Here is a 20,678-nt window from a genome sequence, read left to right on the forward strand (position 1 = left end):
TGAAATACTCAGCTCCACTCAAACAATCCACAATATCATCCATCCTTGGTAATGGAAATTTGTACTTGATTGTGATTTTGTTGATAGCACAAGAATGTGTGCACATCCTCCATTCTCCATTCTTCTTTGGTGCTAATACGACTGATACAACACATGGACTTAGACTCTCTCGAATCAACCCCTTCTGACACAACTAATGAATTTATTTGTTCAACACTTCACTTTTTGCTGGAGTCATTCTATGCATTGCCTTGTTTGGAAAACTGGCTCCTAGAACCAAATCCATCTAGTGACTGATCTTCCTCATTGGTGGTAATCCATTAGGTTCATTATCTGATACAATATCAAAAAACTCTCCCAACATATCTACAACTTCTACGGGTACCTCCTCTACTTCGTCTTTACTATCTTTTGGAATTATAGCAAAACACATATGCTTATGCTTCATACCTTTGAGAAATTCTTTTCCGTCAATAAAACATATTATGGCAATACTACATACCTTTTCTTCTTTCTCCTTCAACGACTTCAACTTATGTTTCACTCCATCCTTAGTCAAGAGTGTAGGTATTTGCTCACCCATCGTGTACAACATTCCTGTCAAACTGCCATGGCCTACCCAACAACATATGACATATGTTCATAGGTATGATATCACTTAGTGCCTCATCCTAGTAGTTTCCAATCTTGAACTTCACTGAGCACTGCTCATTGACCATGACCTTGTGCTCATCTTGCACCTAAGTAATACGGTATGGACGCAAGTGTTTCTATCTCTTTAGCTTCAACTTTGAGACCATTGTTTCTGACACCAGATTGTTAGTACTTCCACTATCAATGATCACATCACAACAGTTATCTTCACATTCACACTTTGTGCGAAACAAGATCCTTCTTCAATTAGGTTCATTCTCACCACTTAGTAGGACTCTTCTGTTAACTAGGACTTCTCCTCTTTCAACATCTTTAGAATGTAATGATTTGGCATCTTCATCAACATGTGCAACTCTAGTCTGGCCTTCTATTCTTTGATCTATCCTTCCTTGGTGCTGGGTACATGCAAATGCTCTATGCCCTTCTTCTCCATTGTGAAAGCATTTCCCATGGAAGCCTCCTGTTCCAGATCCTTTTCCTTTGCCTCTTCCTCTCTAATTTCTATTATTTTGATCATGGAAATGATTGGAATTATTTTCCCTCTAGTTTTAACTACTACTCCCAACCTCTTTTTTGTTCTTCTGATCATCATTACGGCCACCATAAGATCGTCCACTAGATCTTCCACCGCGATCTCTTCCACTATTCTTGTTGTCAAACTTCTTTTTTAGTTTTTCCTCAACTCTTAGGGCAAACTGGTATGCTTCCTCAATATTATTCATTTGAACTAGACTCACCTCATCCTGAATACTTAGCCTTAACCCATTAAGATAACAAACCACTTTCTCCTTATCAGCTTCCACATGGTTGGTTCTAGTGAGAACTCAGTAGAACTCTTTAGTATACTCTTGAATAGATTTTCTCGCTTGCTTTATCCCTTGCATTTTCTTCAACTAATCAAGCTCATAATCCATGGGAATGAATTGTCACTTCAGTTTAGCTGTCATTCAATCCCATATGGTGATTTTTTTCTTTCCCTTTCTATTTCGCTCCAACTGAACCTCTTGCCACCAGATCTTTGCATGTCCCTTTAGTTTTGCCTTTGCAAACTTGGCCCTATCAAGATCATCAATATCTTCATACTCAAAGTACTCCTTGAGTTCATTGATCCAATCAATCAGCTCCTTTAGGTTAAGATTTTTCAAAAATATGGGAACCTCAAACTTAGGTCTTTTTTCAATCTTAGAAATGGCCCTAAAACGCCTCTCTTCCTTTGGGTTTAGAACTACCTCTACTTCGACATTTTTGTCTACTTCGTCATCATCCTCACTTTCATCTCTTATAGGAAAATTTATTCCTCTACGCATTTGTTCTTCTAATGCTTGCATTTGTCCTTGGACGGCTCGAAAACCCTCAGGTGTAACACCTACAACTCTTTCGTCATGCTCTTTTTGTGGAGGCATTCTCATGCTTTTGTTGAAACCCTAGTGCAAATTGCCTCACAATTGACGATCTGTCTACATGCTCAACCCAAACCATGGTTGTAGTGTGAACTACCTCACAGTCAACGATTTGTCCACACACTCAAGAAACCTGGCTTTGATACCACTTGATGAAGGGTGCTCCCCTTAATACCATAGACCATAATAGAAACAAAGAAACAAAAAATGTGAGAACAAAATATGAACTTCTTATTTGTGCCTCAAATGCAGAATTACAGAATTCACAAGTACACTATGCCAACCCTCATGGGCACCTTCATTATAGTAATCTACAAGACAAGCTACAAGCTATCACCTAGAGTTGTCGTAGACAATGTTTGAGATTTTCTTAAATAGGCAATTTTATGTCACCCAAGAAGGTTCTAGATGCTCAAACTTAATACCTAGGGTCGACAAACCCTGACAATACATATAGAGTATGCTAAATACATTTTTGACAAATTATTTTAGAAATTTTGGTAGCCTAACTTCTGAAGGCTATAACTCTCAAACCGTTGCTCTGATTGGCTATTATAACCAGTTTTCAGAAATGTCGGCTCTTGATCAGCAAGCTTAAAATTGTGAAAGTGCTTTTTGTCAAGTTTTTGAACCTCATTTGGGCACTCTAAGGCCTCTAATGGTGAGCTTGGAGATTTTTCTACAAATTTTTTCCATCAAAAATCCCACAAAAACTTCTCCAATACTTAAGCTGAAGCAATGAGATTTTTTTATGGTAGGCTTATAATTCCAAAACAAACCTTCATGTAGAAAATGAGAACATTCTGAGCTCATATGACAAGCTTACTAAAAACAACAAGTTCCCATAAATAGTAACCACCTTGTCTACTAGCCCTTATTTAAATATAAAAGACTAAAAAGAAAATATTTTTGGGTGATGCAAGATTGTTCTTACACCCAAGATGCTCCTGTATTAGACACTTTCTTGAGGATATAGTTAGGAATAAGTTTTCATTGCAAGTACAAGAAGTTACAAAAGAAAAGTGGAAGGTATATTACAAGGTTCTTGATTTCATAAATGCTGTTGAGCCAGATTATGATCCCCTTGCTGATATAAAATATTGGGGTACAAAGATAGATATGTTGATTGATAACTTTGTTGGGTTCATGCAAACTTTAAATGAGAAGAAGGAAATCTTGACCCAAACATATCCAAGTAGGGCCATTGAGGTGGAGAAGAGATTGGCAAGTAAGATGATTTTGAACTAGGGCAGTATACATCACAGAGGAAAGTTGGGTATGTAGTGGCTAAGAGTGGACAACCTGTGCCTCAATACAAAATACAACTTTTTGGAAGCCCACCTGCTACACCTACTCCTAAGAAACATAAATTCAAATAGGGATCCTCTTCTAAGGTTGAAGAATACTCCCCTACCCAAACCCCACTCTAGATAGATGATGAAGTATCCTTGAGAGAATAATCGAGACAAATGAGAAGGGAGAGGGATATCATAATTACAACAACAGATATAGAAAAAGGAGTGCCTGAGGAACCTCCTATGCCAACATTAGCTCTCACTATGGGATACCACAGAGGTAAGGAAATAGATCATATAGTAGCACATGTATCTAAGAAATTTATTAATGATGAGAATTTTGTGAAGTCAAGAGCATTTGCTCAATTTTTGTGGAGTAAAAATATTGACAATTTTGATGCCAAGTGTAAAATGATTAAAGCAGAGCAACCTGGCAAACAAGAGTCTAAAATTGAAGAAGTTAAAGCTAGTTTCATGGAGGAGTTTGCACAGATAAACCTTGAAGGGGGAAGATAGTTGCTAAAGGATTTAGGAATCTTGATATTACCTGAATGAGATATTGCAAATGCCATGGTTTTTGACACCGTGAGAAAAGTGAAAGACACTCAGTTCAAAGATGAAGAAGAAGTCTTGGAGACCCATAAGGGGTTGAAATACAATGATGATCATCAAGCATCAGTGGTATGGTCTATTCAGAAAAAAAGATAAAACCAGATGCAAGAGGTCTTAGACATTGAACATATAGGTAGCCTCATGGTTTACAGAGCAGATGAGGTGGATAGTGATAGAGTTGTTAGAATGACAAAGGAAATAGTAGATTTGGAGTTGTTGTTGATGCAAAGGACAAGAAAAAATTATTGGAACTTAATGCTATATTTGAAAAGGTGCTAGAGGCCTACGAGGAAAGAGGAAATAAAATACATAAATTCAAGGCTTAGATTGCTCAAATAGACAAGCATTTGGGAAAAAGAATAGTGGGAGAATCTAGCCAACCCAAGATCACTTATCCTCCTTGTCCTTTAATTGAACCTTTCAAATCAATTCCCCTTATAGATATACCAGATACTCCACAAAGATCCCAATTTTATACAACTGAGGATTTTGAGAAAGAAAAGAGAAAACTGTGGGCACTGCATGTGGAATTGGATATCCAATATGAAGAAAAAATCAGAAATACAATTATGTATCTGGTAGACAAGATTGGATGGCCTAGATTTTATGAACAATTGTCAAAGTTAATGAATATATGGAATGAGCTAAAAAATAATGAGGTCGTTTTGAAGTCAATTGTGAAGAAACATAATAATAGGGATAGGGATGTCACCATTTTATGTTTCTCGGTCATTAGTCTATCTTATGAGAAAATAGAGAAAACCTTTGACATGACTAATGACCTCTCTAGTTTTGATGATAAAAGAATTACATTGCAGAAAAGAATCATAAATTACTTCTTAAAATATCTTGACAAAAACTCTGAGCTTTTCCCTAATGCACTCAAGACTATAGATAAATTGAAAGACAAGGAAGAATGTGCCAAAGAATTGGATGATTTGATATGCATCAGATTCAACAAGGTCATAAATGAAAAGGGGCATGCATGGTTGGCCAAATCAACTGAGGAAGGTGTTAAATTTCAAATATTCTTTGATTATTTAAAAAGGGAGTTTATTGAAATAAATAAACTAGGAGAAGATGTTCTAAAGAAGTAGCAGGAAATATTATATTTTAATTGGCTAGATGATACACTTTTCAATAGGTGGATGACAGATCTTGTTGTTAGTGAACAGATTTGTCCTTTTAATTGGTTTACCAAATTGACTTTATACCCCAAATATCACAAAAAAAAAAATCATTCACTGCAGTTGAGGAAGCATTCTTATCCTACTTTACACTTCCTCTCTGAATTTCTAAAGGTACAGCTCCCTCATTAGATTTGAAATGAATTTGAAATCATTTTCACACTTTTCCCAAAGTGCATAAAGATCTCTCAACTACTCCTGGGTAGTGAGGTAATTATATAAAAAAAGGAAATGCTTGAAGATGAACAGACTGAACTAATGTAGAGAAGAAAATTCACTTCAAAGAATGAACCTTTGCTTAAATTTTAACATGTATCATTAACAATGAATGAAAAAGAACTTTTAAAGAACTTACAATCAAACAACAACAGTTTGGGATTTCCAAAACGTCGAATCACATTCACAAAGTAATAATAATTCAACACTCTGAACACAAAGTCTCAAAGCATAATTCAAAATTCTCCATATATGTATATTCGAACTTTAATGCACCAAGTCCTTGAAAGCCAAAACATTCATATACTAGTTCCCAAAATATTGTTATCAAAATCAAATCTATGTTAAAATATTGCTATCTAATCTCTATTTTCTATCCCCTATTTGCTTAAAAAAAACACAGTTCAATGCCCCAACATTTATAGTTTTTCAAACCCGAAGGGCCTCCATTAAAACCCAGCCCTATCGGATTGGTACAAGAAACAATTATAAAACTAGAAAATAGTTATCAAAAAGAAAAGCCCCAACCAACGACCGTTCAACTCCCAGTATCCGCATCAGTTTTCTCCTCTCCTCCAACGGTTTGACGCACTAGCTTCCAACTGCGAAACGTGGATACAAATTCCTGCATAGCATGGGAGTTTGGGTTCTTCAAGCTCATCACCCGGGCTCTGCATGCATCTTTCTGCCACTTATACTCTTTTACCTTTCGGTTATGATGTGGCATCAAGCTCTCATTAAGGCACAACATAGATTCAATGCTTGCCAAGGAGGTGAAATCATCGGCCTTCGGCGATTCGTCGTCCCTGATCTGTTCTACTGCCCTGGTGAAACTCTTGATTAATGTTTCAGTGTCCATATTCCCTTCCTCGAATTGTAAGATGCCCGTAGGATTGACAATATTTATGTCCTTTACTAGCTCCTCGTGCATTCCGGTGATTTTACTTTCGATGCTTTGTATTTCTTTAATGGTCTCTTTGTAAATGGACTCTTTCCAACACATATTGTTCTTCAGAATGAAAAGTATGCAGGGGTCCACGCCCTTCATAGGATTTTCACTCAGGAATTTGGGGACCCTGAAATCTTCAACCTCTGAGACCTATAGAACCACAGCTTGATAGCGTGCTAATTCTGTTTCCCATACTGGGATCAAGGTTTGAATCTCCCCTAGAAGCATCTCACCTTTGGAGTAGATGTTGACAACTTCAGAAATGAAATTATTTCCTTGATTTATTATGTTATTTTCCCAGTTAGTCATAGCATCAGTTAACAGTTTTCCCTTCTGCATCTGTTTCATCAATTGTTGGCTCTCAACAGAGTTGGGGTCAAAAGGTTGTGGAACCTGAATTATAGGAGAATCGCCTAGGTTGATCAGAGAATCGATATATGCGGCCATCGTCACCACCATTGCCTTTAGCTCTTTCTTTTCCTTGGAATCTCTTTCTGATTGTGTGAGCATGTGGTCAGCAGAGAACTTAAAGAAATTATTACCTGTACTCCTATTTATAGAACCTAATTCAAAAGAAGTAACTTGGAACCCTTCATCCTCGATCTCCCCAGATTCTTTCTTTTGTTTATAAGTGGCCACCGTTGCTGTGATTTTTCCTGTCACTGGGTTTTTGGTGAGACAAGCATCCGTTTTTACTTTCTTTGTCTTAGAACCTCTGGCCGCATATCTAGTGACTATGTCCTTTACTAGTGTGGATACCGGCTGCAGACTCCGTTTCTTGTTGATTGAATTTGACAACCACGAAGGGACAGAAGAAGTGGTTGACGTTACCTGAGTGTCCCGAGTTGGATTTAAGAATTTAGGTTGATCTATTCTTGAGGTTTCAATGAATTGGACTTCACCATCTACTTCGTCAGGGGAAACAAATTTATCATCTGAACTTTGCCCCTGAGATGTCATCTTCTGTTTCTGAACACTAGGCTGCTTTGAGACTTTGAATTTGGATTGGGATCTCGTCCTAGGAGCCGTAGCTTGTGAATGGGGAGAGGATCTCAGTTTCTTTTCTGGAATCGGTGCGTCCCCTGCAATATGAGAAAATGGAATGTTAGATTGAAGTGGTCCTGGGGAAGAAATCACCCTAGGAGAAGACTCATTGATATTTCCTCCTTTTTTCCTCTGTAGCCAGTCATCTATATAGGTCAATATGGATCTAGCTCTCAAATTAATATCATCTTCCTCCTCTTTGCTCTAGTCTACTGCTAGAAACTTTGCCTCATTTGATTCTTCCCAACCAGGTTCAATTAAGTATGAATTGTCTTCAATAATTCCTTGTGTTTTGAACTTCAATCTGAACGAATTGATTTGTTGTACGGTTAATCTAGAATGGTCTTTCTTCAAGACCTCTTCTTCATTTTCACAGTCTCTCCATAGATCTTCTAAATGAGGTGTGTCCGAAAGATTTACTTCAAGGCCAAGGGTTAGAGCCGCATATCCCCTACTATCAAAGTTTCTCCTGCTATGGTAGAAATCAAGATTGAATCCCAGCAAATTGTTTCCAATGATGGAAGCATTATTCATATTAGCACAGACTAAGGAGTCCAGTGCATTAGGGAAAGCTATTTCCCAATTCTCCTGAGGAAGATTATCTTTAATGACTGAGAAAAGCTGTCTGCATAATTCGGCCAAAATGAAACAATCGAGAGCATATCGAGGTAATTTCAGAGGTTCATCCTCAAAGCCTCCAACTCTTAAATATGTGAACTTGGGAAATTGAATGAAATGACTCCCATATTGTTGAACTAGCTTCTGTGCCTCAGAAGAAAGTCGTGGCACCTGAACACACTTTAGAGTCAAATAAACACTTCCATACACTACATCATGCACCTTACGGAAATCTTCTAAAACTCGGTCTTTGTGCAACAAAGGACAATATTGAAAAACGGTTATTTCTTCATTCCATACCCCATGTGGAAGAATAGTGAGATCACATGTACAAACAATACAATAAATCAAATATGAAGCCATATAGAAATCCTTGCGAGATTCTTTGGCCCTTTTGAGTTGGTTCCTCAAGGAATTGGCAATGATCTCCGCCCAATCCATCCATTGCTCGCCTTTCAAGATAATTTCAATATATCTATACATCCATTCTTCAAACAAATACACATCAGCTGAACCCTTCACCCTGTGCAATAATACAACCAGGTCATGTATATGGGGTTTCATGTCATGTAATGACTTTGGGTAGCCTAGACCCACCTCCATAGTTAACTTCAGTCCATTTTCTGGAAAGGGTGTTTCGAAAAACGTTAGGGGTTTCCTGGTATTCAACCAAAGCTTGAGTGGGTGAAAATGTGGCAAAGGTATTTGCTGTTAATCGTAAAACAGATGAAATGGTTTCCCTTGAGATAGAAAGTATTGTGTTGCCATTCGCATCTATTATGCTTCTACTCCTAACATCGTAATGGTCAATGCAAAGTTGCAGAAGTTCAGGGCTTACGAAAGCAGGAGGAAAGGCAACGGCTTCAATCAACCCACTTGTTAACACTTCCATGCACCCCTTAACCTCTTTGGTATTCTCAAGAAAATTCGTTTGCAACTTTTCCACATTTACCCCTTCTAAATTCGTATCATAGATCACTGGTCTCTTACATTCTAGGCTAGAAGCATTGCCGAAAAAGTGCAAGACTAACTTCATTTTCAACAAAACAAGCAAAACCTCTGCTAGACAATCCTTTTGAAAACAACAAATTTGTAGAACAAAACAAAGATGTCTAAATTCTCACCTGCTTTACGTTGAAAACCAAATGACTTCCGCTACCTTCCTTAACAGCTCCTTCTCTATTACAAAGTAGTTTACTGAGCTACTGAACGATTTTATTAAAGGAAAGATTTGCATGTGGAAGTAATGGATCATTAATGGACATGATGACATATCACCTCATATCAACCTTGGCACGTTTGAAACATTGTAGCATGAGCTTTTCATTTAATGATTTCCCTTTTCACATAAATCAACAATGATTGATTTCGTACAATATCCGATCATCCTTCAAGTCGAAGATCTTTTCTCCCACTCCTAATGATGATGACTTCCTCCTTGGAAAAAGAACAAAATATTTTGATTTTTGATATCTAACACAAGCCTTAATTGATTGTGGAAAGGCGGCGCGCCGTATTTTAGAAACAAATTATCGCCATATGTTCTGATCAAGAACTACTTTGAACTGCTTTGAACTGAGACTCAAAGTGGTTCGGAGTGCTTCAATGAAGGCCACCACATAAAGAGAACTGCCTGCCAAAGGAAGAAGCATTAGTATGAAAATCTTAGGTTGAACTACTTCGAACTACTTTGAATTAAGGTTCAAAGTGGTTCAAAGAAAGGAGATCACAACTGCGGAAGCTTGTGACAACAACTTCAAGGAGCGGAGAAGGCAAAAGTGATGGGAAGAAGACTTCAAACAAATATAGGTAGAGGGAGGTTGAACGAGGTCCTTGGGAAAAGAATTAGGTGACTCTACACACAACTAACACTTGTACAATCAAATTAGTTGTTATTTGAGGAAGGTGATGAAGATGTGATAGATCAAGATGAATTGCAAATAATTGATGCACCAATAAAAGCAAAAGAAGAAAAAGGTAAATAATCAACTGTAGTAACAAATATAGAGGTTCAAATAGATGACTTGGTAGCAAAAGAATCAAATGTAATTGTTGGCTTGTCAATTCAGGATAATTTGGAGGGAGATCCACGAGTTATATTAAGTTTCCAAGTATCAAAACTGGACACCTAATCAATAGATCAAACTATCCCATAGTTGAAAAAGCAATGACAACAAGGAGTTGCAATAGAATTCGCCCCACAAAAAAAATATTCATGATAAAGATATTCTATTGCACATATTTTTGTCTTTTATGACAGTAGCCTTTATGTAAATATCTCTCTTAAGGATAGTTGCCCTTCCTCTCTAAGCCTAGAGCTTGCTGCATCTCATACTACATAAATGAGATCCTAAGGCCAGAGAAAGGGCCTAAATTCTTATGTAATTTTTAGTATTTGCTAGGCTTACATTCGGTCCAGTATTCTTGATGTTAATTTTGTGATGTATTTTTCTCCACAAACCTGAGAATACTTTAACATTTAAGGATTATGTTGTCTTATCCTAAGTTGTTCTAAGTTTTACATCAGTATTGAATGATTTTCAAAGAAAATTAATACAAAGGAGAGTTACCACCATATATGTTTTCTCTGAATCTTGTCTCCATTGTTATTAATTGGTTATCTTGAGGTTGTGCGAGCAAAGCTTATTCAATTTATGCAACTAGGATAAGTTGTATATCAATTTTCTATTGCTTTTAATTCAATGAATTAAGTAAATGCTTTAGTGAGGTGATAGGATTACCAGTACGTAAGAAGGATATGCATAAGAATGAGGTTTAGGGTAAATTGTTAATAATATTGATTGTAATGTAATTGATTAGGTCAAAATAGCTGGGCAGACTTTGAATGCCCAATGGATGAGGCACTAATCATTTATTAAGTTTGCATATGAAAAGATCATAGATTTGCATCAAGCAAAATTTCAAAAACTAAAACAATTTTACTTTAATGTATGAAGAATTTAGTTGTTGGTCAGCACTTGTTTGCATTTAATCTCTGTGTGTTGTAGTAAGTTGTTGTAACTCAAGATTATCTGTAAATCTGAGAAGAATTGTGACCAAATATCTGCTATAGGGATAAGTCGTGTAAAAGAATATTAGTGAGTGAATGAAGTGTGAAGATAGTTTCGAGTTCTAAGCCCTTTTATCCCTCAGGTGTACCCGCCTTGGTTTTGCAGAGTCTAAAGAGTAGAAAATCCTTGTGATTTTGTTAAGGTTGGGTCCGAATTTGCAAATTTCTTAGTTGAACATAGAAATTAGCTAACTCTTAGACTAAGTTGTTCTTTATTATCTTGGTATCAAGTATTTTGTTGCTTGGTAGTTTTGAAACACTAACAATTTCTTTGCAAGTTGCTATGAGCGTCAGAAGGCACAACACTTGGTGAAGGTTTTGCAAATGGAGTTGCAAGCTTTGGGTTTAACCATGGAGGAAACTCCACAGTTAAGCGCGTTCAGGCTAGAGTAGTACTGAGATGGGTGACCTCTCGAGAAGTCCCAATGGCATCACCTAGATCCAACGAGGGATAAGTGTTCCATTTATTCTCATAAGAGATGGATTCATGTTGAATCACTACTCATGAAACATGGGTCAATGAGTTTGACTCAAAATCACAAGTTAAATCTTGATAGCAATATCATAATTTGACTTGCTGTGGAAATTATCTCCTACTTAGCTCGAACCAAGTAATATTTCATCCGTACACAAGACACACACAGTGTAAGTTTTGTCTTTTTATGAAAACATAGCTTTGCCACTGAATACGATCTGCTGGAATAGACAGTGGGAGAAATTCATTTGAAATATTGTGGAACGGGAACTTTACGCCGAAGAGACTGGCGGCCTTGTGCTCATGTAAAGAGAAGCTCTTTACAGTGTTGTTCGATTGCAAAATCTGTGAGATGGAGGCGTCCTCTTATTCTCGGCATTTTGTTGGCACTCCAACCAGAACTTGTTCTACGAATGTAGTCACGAGTTGCGCCCAACTGCGGGGTAGAGCATCGCCTTGCAAAGTTCCAAAAATGCATGGGCCCCTAAAGTTGAAGGCCGCCAATTGTGGGGTGCCCGGATTCGTACCACGCAGATATGAAACGAAGGCACAACTGAATTTGCCTTTGATCGCACCAACAAATCACTGGGGCACCTGGTCTATCTTGCTTACAACAGGGGCATTTGGTATCTGGTACAAAACCCTAACCGTAAACCCCAATAACTTTCTTATCTTCATCTCATTTCAAACTGTGAAGATAGATTAAACTTGTAGATATCAAGTCAAGATCCATAACTGAAAATCTTTGACTTTGAAAGAGTAGAGAAATAATTTAAGACTTTGATCCTCTGCTCCCATAGATTGATCAGTCTTGTAAACCTCATAAAAGTCTTTCCTTTCATTTCTTTTCATCATTTAGTTTAGCAAATCATGGTCTAAGGCTGGGTCCTATGGAAGGGAGCTTTCTAAAAAATAGAGCTAGAGCCACTTTCTATTTTTTAGGAATATTTAAAAACTGGCAGTCTCATGAAATGTGTCAAAGTCCGAAATTGAAAGAAGTTGATCTCTCATGAAAATAATAATGAAGTAAAAAAAAAAAATTTCTTTCTAAAACAATTTTTTACATAAATCTAAAATCTAAATATTCGACAAGTGGCAAAAAGGATTCCTAAGCTGGTGGGGCTATTTCCCTTTTCCACCCACTTACTAAAATGTAGGGGCTCCTATTTTTGAGGGAAAGAGTCTAAATAATTCTATAGCATAATAGAATTTTAGTCATGGGACCACCCTCTTCCTCAAAAATAGAACTTAAGCCCCTCTCATGGGACCCTTGCATAAGAAGTTTTCCCAAATATTGCAGGACTAAATGGCTTCCCAACATTATCATTGTTTCTTGGAAGAATTAATATAGAATTCAATTTTAAGAATCTGATCATTGATATCTTTGCGTCTTTTGTGAGAGATTTCTCCAAACTTTGGTGATCCTTATTGAGCAGATATGTTTCTCTAGCATTAGATAGGTTATTTGCATTCGAACAGAGACACATTAAGTACATTACTGCAATCAAATTTGTTTCTAGTGTCTGACTTCAGACCTTTGATTTCCCTTTCTGCTGCATCCAGATTGTTAAAATTAGAAGTTAAAATGGAAACCAGAAAACAAAACAGAGAAAAGTGTCCAGAATTATAGTGATTCATCACAAATATGGTTATATCCATGAACAGGAGAAGAGCAGATATTTTATTCAGTCATTGCAGCTTGCAGCTTGAATACACAAGGCTTTGCCCCCATATTTATACACTAGTTTTCAAGAGAAGATGAAGAGACAAATAGGAGGAATATGAAATGAATAGACATGACAGTTGGACTTCACATCCAACAATCTCCCACTTGAAATTCAACTTATGCTGCAACCTCACATCTGAACAACCTCCCACTTAAACTCTGCTTTTTTTGTACCAAATCCCATGGTAAGAAATTGCCAATAGACAATCATCACAGCTGGAATAGAAAACACAACCAGTTGCTAGTCACATCTGACTAACTATCAAACATCAATAGATTTATAACCAAATAACCAGCCCATACAATAACTCACCAGATATACCATCTTCCAACAAAACACACCAAAAACCATTGATGTGCAAAAAACTAGAAGACCATTATAGAGAATTCTAGAATTGCATGAGCAATGTCAACTAAAATTTGACTCAATCTACCGATCAGCACATAGAAGGCATGACATTAACTTGAGATGATTTGCAAACCGCAGCCAACCTGCTGCAAAATATTACATTACATCTTCCAAGTCCTCATGCAAAGACCACATATTGTTGTTGAAAAACAATGAAGTATAACAACAATAGATGACCTCAAAAACTCTTGGAAGGAACACCTATGCACATCATAACTCATCCTTCTACCAACACCACCAAGTGCTCAGTTTTGTCAAGTATGATCAACTTTACCTCTCTGTATGATAGCATTTACAACATCCAACACTGTGGACGAAAGCCCCTATAAACAAGAAGATCAAACTCCAAAGATTCCAAAACTAGGTAAATATCAACCATCTCCTGAGCCCAAATGCGCAAGTCGACAAATTTGTCGAGTAGATCAAGAGTGGGGAGTGAGAATGCTTCTCTAGGATACATCAGGTCATAGTGACTCTTCTCCAAGAACAATCTCCACTAGATCCATAATGAACTTGCATCCATCCACGTGTAGGCTCCTTGCTCTTCATACTAAAACCTCCATAGAGAAACCGTCTCAACAAATATTCTCTAAATAAAGATAACTATAGCTTCAACCAAGCTTCTTAGTTTTCAAGAGTACCTCCGTGGTCAATCCTCCAATGTACTTGATACTAAGAGCACTAACCAGACTAATTGTAAAAACTCCCACTGTACATCTGCATAACTTGGGAATGCATAATGACAATTTGATCTCCACGTATGAAAAACTTCATGCTTCAAAGAGCCAAAACTTGTCAAGAGAACCTATATCATGCCAATGCTCTAATCTAGAATCAAGAGCTCACTATAGCAAAAAAAAAAGCATCATCAATCACATGGAGGGAACCATCTCATGACAAAAATTGAAGCTGCAATTACTCCAGAATCTACAAAAGTAGGGCCAATACTAACATCTCCTGATAAACTATGAGAAGCTTGTTGTCGGTAAAAGTATAATGTAGCCGACGGGTAGAGTAGTATCCGAATGGGCGTGTGACGCTTCAGTCACCCCTTCGGAAAGGTATATGTACACGTCCAAGATGGACTTTGGAATCATCATTGATCATTGTAGTCATTGTAATCGGATTGTAATTAGCAAGTGCATACATGAATAAAGTACCTGTTCTGCATTGAGTCTTGTTATACATGTGTTAGACCAATTGTAAAAACTCCCACTGTACATCTGCATAACCTGGGAATGCATAATGACAACTTGATCTAACATCTCTTGATAAACTATGAGAAGCTTGTTGTCAGTAAAAGTATAATGTAGCCGATGGGTAGAGTAGTATCCGAACGGGCGCGTGACGCTTCAGTCACCCCTTCGGAAAGGTATATGTACACGATCGAGATAGACTTTGGAATCATCATTGATTATTGTAGTCATTGTAATCGGATTGTAATCAGCAAGTGCACACATGAATAAAGTACTTGTTCCGCATTGAGTCATGTTATACGTGTTCTCTGAGAAGAGATGTACAGGGCTTTTGCATACTGAAGATCACACATATAGCAGCAGTCAGCAACTAACCCCAATCATGTACAAGATATATGGTAGTTGCACAAGTTACATTATAGATCAAGGCTATATGCGATACAAATATCCGGGGAATAAAGGTTGGAAATAAATAAAGTTCGAACGATTTCAAACAATTAGCCAAAAAAAATAAAAAATAAAATAATCTAGAGCCGTATGGAATAAAAAGTGTCAAAACAAAAGCAAGGTCATACGCAGTGAGAAGGCTGTTTGTACGAAGATAGGAAGGAGGAGAAGCCGTACGGTTGGGAGATAATTTCCCTGGGGAGATTAAGCATATCCATACTGAAGGCTCATGAAAAATAAATTAAAAGACCGTACGGTTGGGAGTCATAGGATGTTGGAAAGGTAAATGAAGGACACATAGGCGTACGGTTGGAGAGTGCAAGCTATAAAACTCAACTGTACGGATACCATAAAGGATAGGAAGGATAGAAAAAATAACGTAGGAGACCCTATAGCGCATCTAGGAAAAAATTGAATACAGGATCAACTCGTACCATAGAAGCCACACCATAGAAGCTTGAAGGAAGCCATACATTCCATACAGAAGCCAGACAAGAGGAAATTGTGACAGAAGGTAACTGCCCTAATGGTTTGTGATTTATTCACAAAACGACAAAGAGTGACAGTTATGCTGTTAGCTGGAAAAAGGGCTTGGAAGAGGAAACTAGACGAAGACACTACCATGATCAAAAACGCGAAGACATTGCCATCTGAAATTCGTATAGCAGGAGGGACTTATGTAGGGGCCAGTAGTGCAGGTGCAAGTAAGAAGAAAGCAAAGCAAACGAAGCAGCCGAGAGAACTTCCTACAGTACAAAGTATCACATTCGAGGGGTTAAATGGTGCAGAGTGTCGGAAATGGTGGTAGGAGACTCCGGACAACCACCAAGTGAAGGCTAGTATCCGAAGAGCACAGGTGGAATGGATAGTGCAAATGCCAGTATTTTGCATCAGAGACTACGAAGAGTTTTTGCGCATTATGATTGAAACATATGATAGGTTCTCTAGAAGCAGTACATTCGAATATCTTGGTTGCAAATTAACAGTATCATTCAGATCGACTGATTTTACACAGGTATTTGGCATACCTAGTCATGCTTAGGGTGGGAGAAAAATAGAAAGCAAGCCGAAAAAGTTGAGCCTTGAAGTGAAGCTGAAGTTGATACAGCTTGTGTGCGGAGACTTGTCACAGGTAGAACAGGGGGCTCTTTCAGACAAGTCCAGAGGCAGAGGGCTAAAGAAATCTAGTATCCAGGAGGGACATTGGCGTTGTTTGATGGACATAGTTAAAAGCCGTCTCATAGGTTCGAGCTATGCTTCAGATATCTCTTTTCCCCACGTAGCCATGATGAACGGAATTTTGCACGGCATAGTTTGTGATTGGGTAGCATTATTGGCCGAGCGGATGTTAGAGTTTATGACATTGCAGCACAAAACGTTCTATATGCCACATTATGCTATTGGTCTACTCTTGGATGCGACGACACAGATGATCCCAAATGATGCACTAGAGGCAAAACCAGGACCACTCGCGCCTGGTGAACCACCTATAATGCAGTGGAAGCACTTGGATACTCTTGGCACCAAAACCATAGAATAGAAGCGACCAAGGCCGGATGGTGGTGACATAGATAGCGATAGAGAGGAGACATCTTTAGAGGAGAATGGGTCTGAGGGGGAAGAGGAGGATGACGAAGAGGTGGAAGTGATCACGGCTATGCCCTTGAGATTTCCACGACCTGTGCTTTCGACTACAACACACTTGGTTCCTGTAGGTATACATGGTATCCTAGGGTTCGGATAGTTCAGACAGCCGGTGGTGATGACGCCAATTTCAGCTATGACGCAGCCCACTGTAGAGACACGCATCGTAGAGACACACGCGGTAGCAGAGTCACATCTAGCACCGACGGAGATAGTAGCTTCGGAGGCACCGATGGAGCCGGCTTGTGAGACTCTACCAGATACAGGAGAGACTTTGGTACCTGACACAGAGATGGAGATAGACACAGAGACAAGGGTGTTGGAGGTACCCGCAGGCGAGGAGTTGGGGACATCAGGTGTCCGACTGGATGTAGTAGGATCTGATGCGGTGGTCACAGTAGACACGACACTGTTGGCATCACTTGAGCAGGACAAAGAGAGAGAGGACCGAACCCAAAGGGTGAGTACTTTTCTGAGTACAAAGTTCCATCGAACTCCGACACCTTGAGTGACATACTTGCTGACACCCATACGGGAAGCAATTTCGGAGAACCCATTACAGGAGGTTGCGCAGGAACAGAGTGAGGGAGTACTGCATAGCGCTGTTGAGCGTATGGCGGATGCAGTGGAGAAGGCTACAGGTACACAGCAGGAACACCCACTAGTACAGGAGACAGCGATGACAGAGATAGTTTTTCTTGATGATGTCGCAACTCTAGCATCTCGGGCTTGCCAGGTTTTAGCTACGGCAAAGACGCAGGCGTTGGAGTCAGTAGGGAAGGAGCTAGAGATAGTCATATCCTTCATATGGACGGGATGTCCAACAGCCTTTACAGTTTGTTTTGAGGAGAGGGGATGGCCCAATGTGGAGACCACGGAGATGCGGCAAGACTGGTCCATGACGAGGGAACCTGAGATGGAGAGTCAGATTGAGGTACTGATTCAGGAGATAGCGAAGTTACATAGGGAGACGTACTACACTCTTCGGAGGAGTCAGGCAGATCAGGTAGCAGCTGAGAGAGCTCGGGAGGCATTAACTGTCAGGTTAGCCTCGGAGAGGGCGGTCTGGGAATTTGAGAGGGCGGCCCGGCAATCCCAGAGGACAGCCCTGTTAACGGAAAAAGAACAATTAGCAGTAGCGAAAGAACAATTGGCAGCAGAAAAAGAAAAGATGGCAGTAGAGAAGGAGAAGGAATTGGGAGAGGTCGGAGAGATGATGCAGTCAGCCCTAGAGCTCCAGTTGGAAGCAGAAGTAGAGCTGAAGATCAAAAAAGAACAGTGCTACAAGCTAAGGGCAGAGGTGAACGAGTTGCGGACGCGGACGGCCACTACGCTAGGGACGCATCTCTTTGTCTAGTACTTATGCATTGATGTATTTTGTTAGTGAAATTTTGTTAATGAATTTTGTTGTATTGTCGTCTGGAGACGACTTTTCTTTTGGGGGGGATGATGTTGTCGGTAAAAGTATAATGTAGCCGATGGGTAGAGTAGTATTCGAACGAGCGCGTGACGCTTCAGTCACCCCTTCGGAAAGGTATATGTACATGTGCAAGATGGACTTTGGAATTATCATTGATCATTGTAGTCATTGTAATCGGATTGTAATCAGCAAGTGCATACATGAATAAAGTACCTGTTCCGCATTGAGTCGTGTTATACATGTGTTAAACTTCTTACCCTGTATGGTAAACAAAGCTCTCTTGGCCACCAATATAACCTCCATTCATTTAGCTTATTCTGCACAGACCTTGGCACAAGTATCCTATCACTACCCCATCTGGCCATATCACAGCAGTAGGGTGTGTCTATTGTTAGGTTTTCACACCATTGCACCAAAATTTTTTGAGGAGCCCCTTTTTTGGGCAAGCCTTGGCAATTTTCAGAGTTGTTGGAAATTTTTCGGTTGCCTTAGCAAAATTTGGAGTTGTCCAGAGGTTTTTGAAGTGGTAATTTTACACCTTGGACGCCTTCGAACAAGGAGGGGATTTGTTTTTTTTCATCCGGTGCTAAACTTGATTTTCTGGAACATGTAATTTTGTCCTTAGGCTAAGCATGTTTCAACAATAACATTTTTCAATGGTTAGAATAATATCTGGCAGGATAAAATTGCAAATTTTGGACTTAGATTTTTTTTTGGAAATTTGATATAAGTGTATAAGTTTGAGCATTTGCAAAATGAATTTGTGGGCTTAGTTGTTTTGGAAATTTTGAATTTTTTTTGATGAAAAGAACTTTTGATAGTGAAATTGAATTTAGAGTTTGAATTTTGATTGCAAGGAAAAGGATTTATTTTTTTAAAAATTGGACGTGTATTGCAAAATTGAAATTGGATTAAATTGCAAAATCTCATTGATTTGGTTGAAATTTTGCCTAGAAGATTTTAGAAATGTTAAAAGAAATTGGTAATTTGGAATTGAAAATTGATTTTGGCTTGCTAGACTCGATTTTAATGATATTTTAATTGTCAAAAGGTTGTTAAATGAAAATTTTGACATCTCCTAGGCTTACCTTGTTTCTATTTTGGAATTCTGGATCAAACTGGCAATTAAATGGGCCGATTTCACTACGAGGCTTGGTTATTTTTACATTTTATTTAAAATTGGGCCATCTTTGGGGGTTTAACTTAATTTTTTTGTTTCTCTCCAAGCAGGTTGGTCCACTGTGGAGATCAACTAAAGGATATAAGAAGGGGCTTCCCCCCTCTTATTTCCTCATTCTTTCCACTTCCCTTGCAAGATTGGGCGATTTTCTTCTAAAGGGGCGAATTTCTGCCCTTAGCCAATTTTTGGGGTCTGATCTTCCATGTCTTGGCAGTGATTTCTTCCTTCAAGTTGGGCAATTTCTGCCCTAAGACGATTTGGAGGAGCAGATATGATTTTTGCAAGTTGGGCGATTTCTGCCTAAGGTGATTTTGGAGAGGGAAAGCCTGATTTTTGCGAGATTGGCAATAATCTTGAAGTCCGTTTTTTTCCCTCTTTGGCAGCGATTTCTTCTTCCAGCTATGGCGATTTTATTTGGTGAAGAGGCAAAATGACTTAAGGTCTGATTTTTTGCATTTGAAGGCGAGTCTGGAAAATCGAAATTCTGATTTAGAGCAGATTTTGCAAGCAATTCATTTGCTATGGCATCATATTTTGAAGGACTGAAATTTATGAGATCAGATTTGAATTTGAAGAGGCCTGATTGTTGGTAGAAGGCAGATTTAAGATAAGATTCTCATTCATTTTTAGAGGTGAAGATTAGTTTTAAAGGTGAATTTTATTCCTTGTTCTTGCTTGGTTTGTTTCCCTTATATTCTTCTTGCACTATTCATCCACCACTTCATCATTCCATTGATAGGCTGAATTTGGGAGATATAAGTGTAGATTTCATGATAAGACACTTGGAGAGGCAGAAATAAGTTAGATCACCCTAGGACTGAAGTTGAGAGATATAAGTGTAGTCCATCTTAAGGTAACGAAGAGACAGAAATAAGTGGTAGTCCCACCCTTAGGATTGAAGTTTGGAGATTAATAAGCGTAGTGATAGAATTTGTAGAGGTAGAAATAAGCTAAATTCCATCAATAGAAAGAAGTTTGGAGATTGATAAGTGTAGTCCATATCATTTAGAATGAAGGGGCATAAATAAGTGTTTAGGATGGTAGATGTTAGTGAAAGAATCTAAAGGGAACAAATGCCAAAAAAGACAAGGAAGACATGATGCCTAAGACCACCTTCTCGAAAGTGAGGCGAATAA

General features: G+C 38.6%; 1 protein-coding gene across 2 annotated transcripts in view; it reads left to right on the forward strand.

The window, feature by feature from the left end:
* Positions 1 to 11,621: 11,621 nt before the first annotated feature.
* The window catches only part of LOC149576058 (uncharacterized), a 156,032-nt gene continuing 146,975 nt past the window's right edge, over positions 11,622 to 20,678 (forward strand). Inside the window, exon 1 of one of the 2 annotated variants that reach the window (XM_089816191.1) lies at positions 11,622 to 12,153. In XM_089816191.1, coding sequence (XP_089672317.1) covers positions 11,873 to 12,153 — 281 coding nt within the window. In that variant the 5' untranslated portion in view covers positions 11,622 to 11,872. The remainder of the gene's footprint in view (positions 12,154 to 20,678) is intronic. The other variant, XM_089816193.1, reaches the window with a different exon arrangement.

Source organism: Cupressus sempervirens, chromosome 1, assembly GCF_028749045.1.
Source record: "Cupressus sempervirens isolate cs-2001-9-10 chromosome 1, ASM2874904v1, whole genome shotgun sequence".
Lineage (NCBI taxonomy): Eukaryota > Viridiplantae > Streptophyta > Pinopsida > Cupressales > Cupressaceae > Cupressus > Cupressus sempervirens.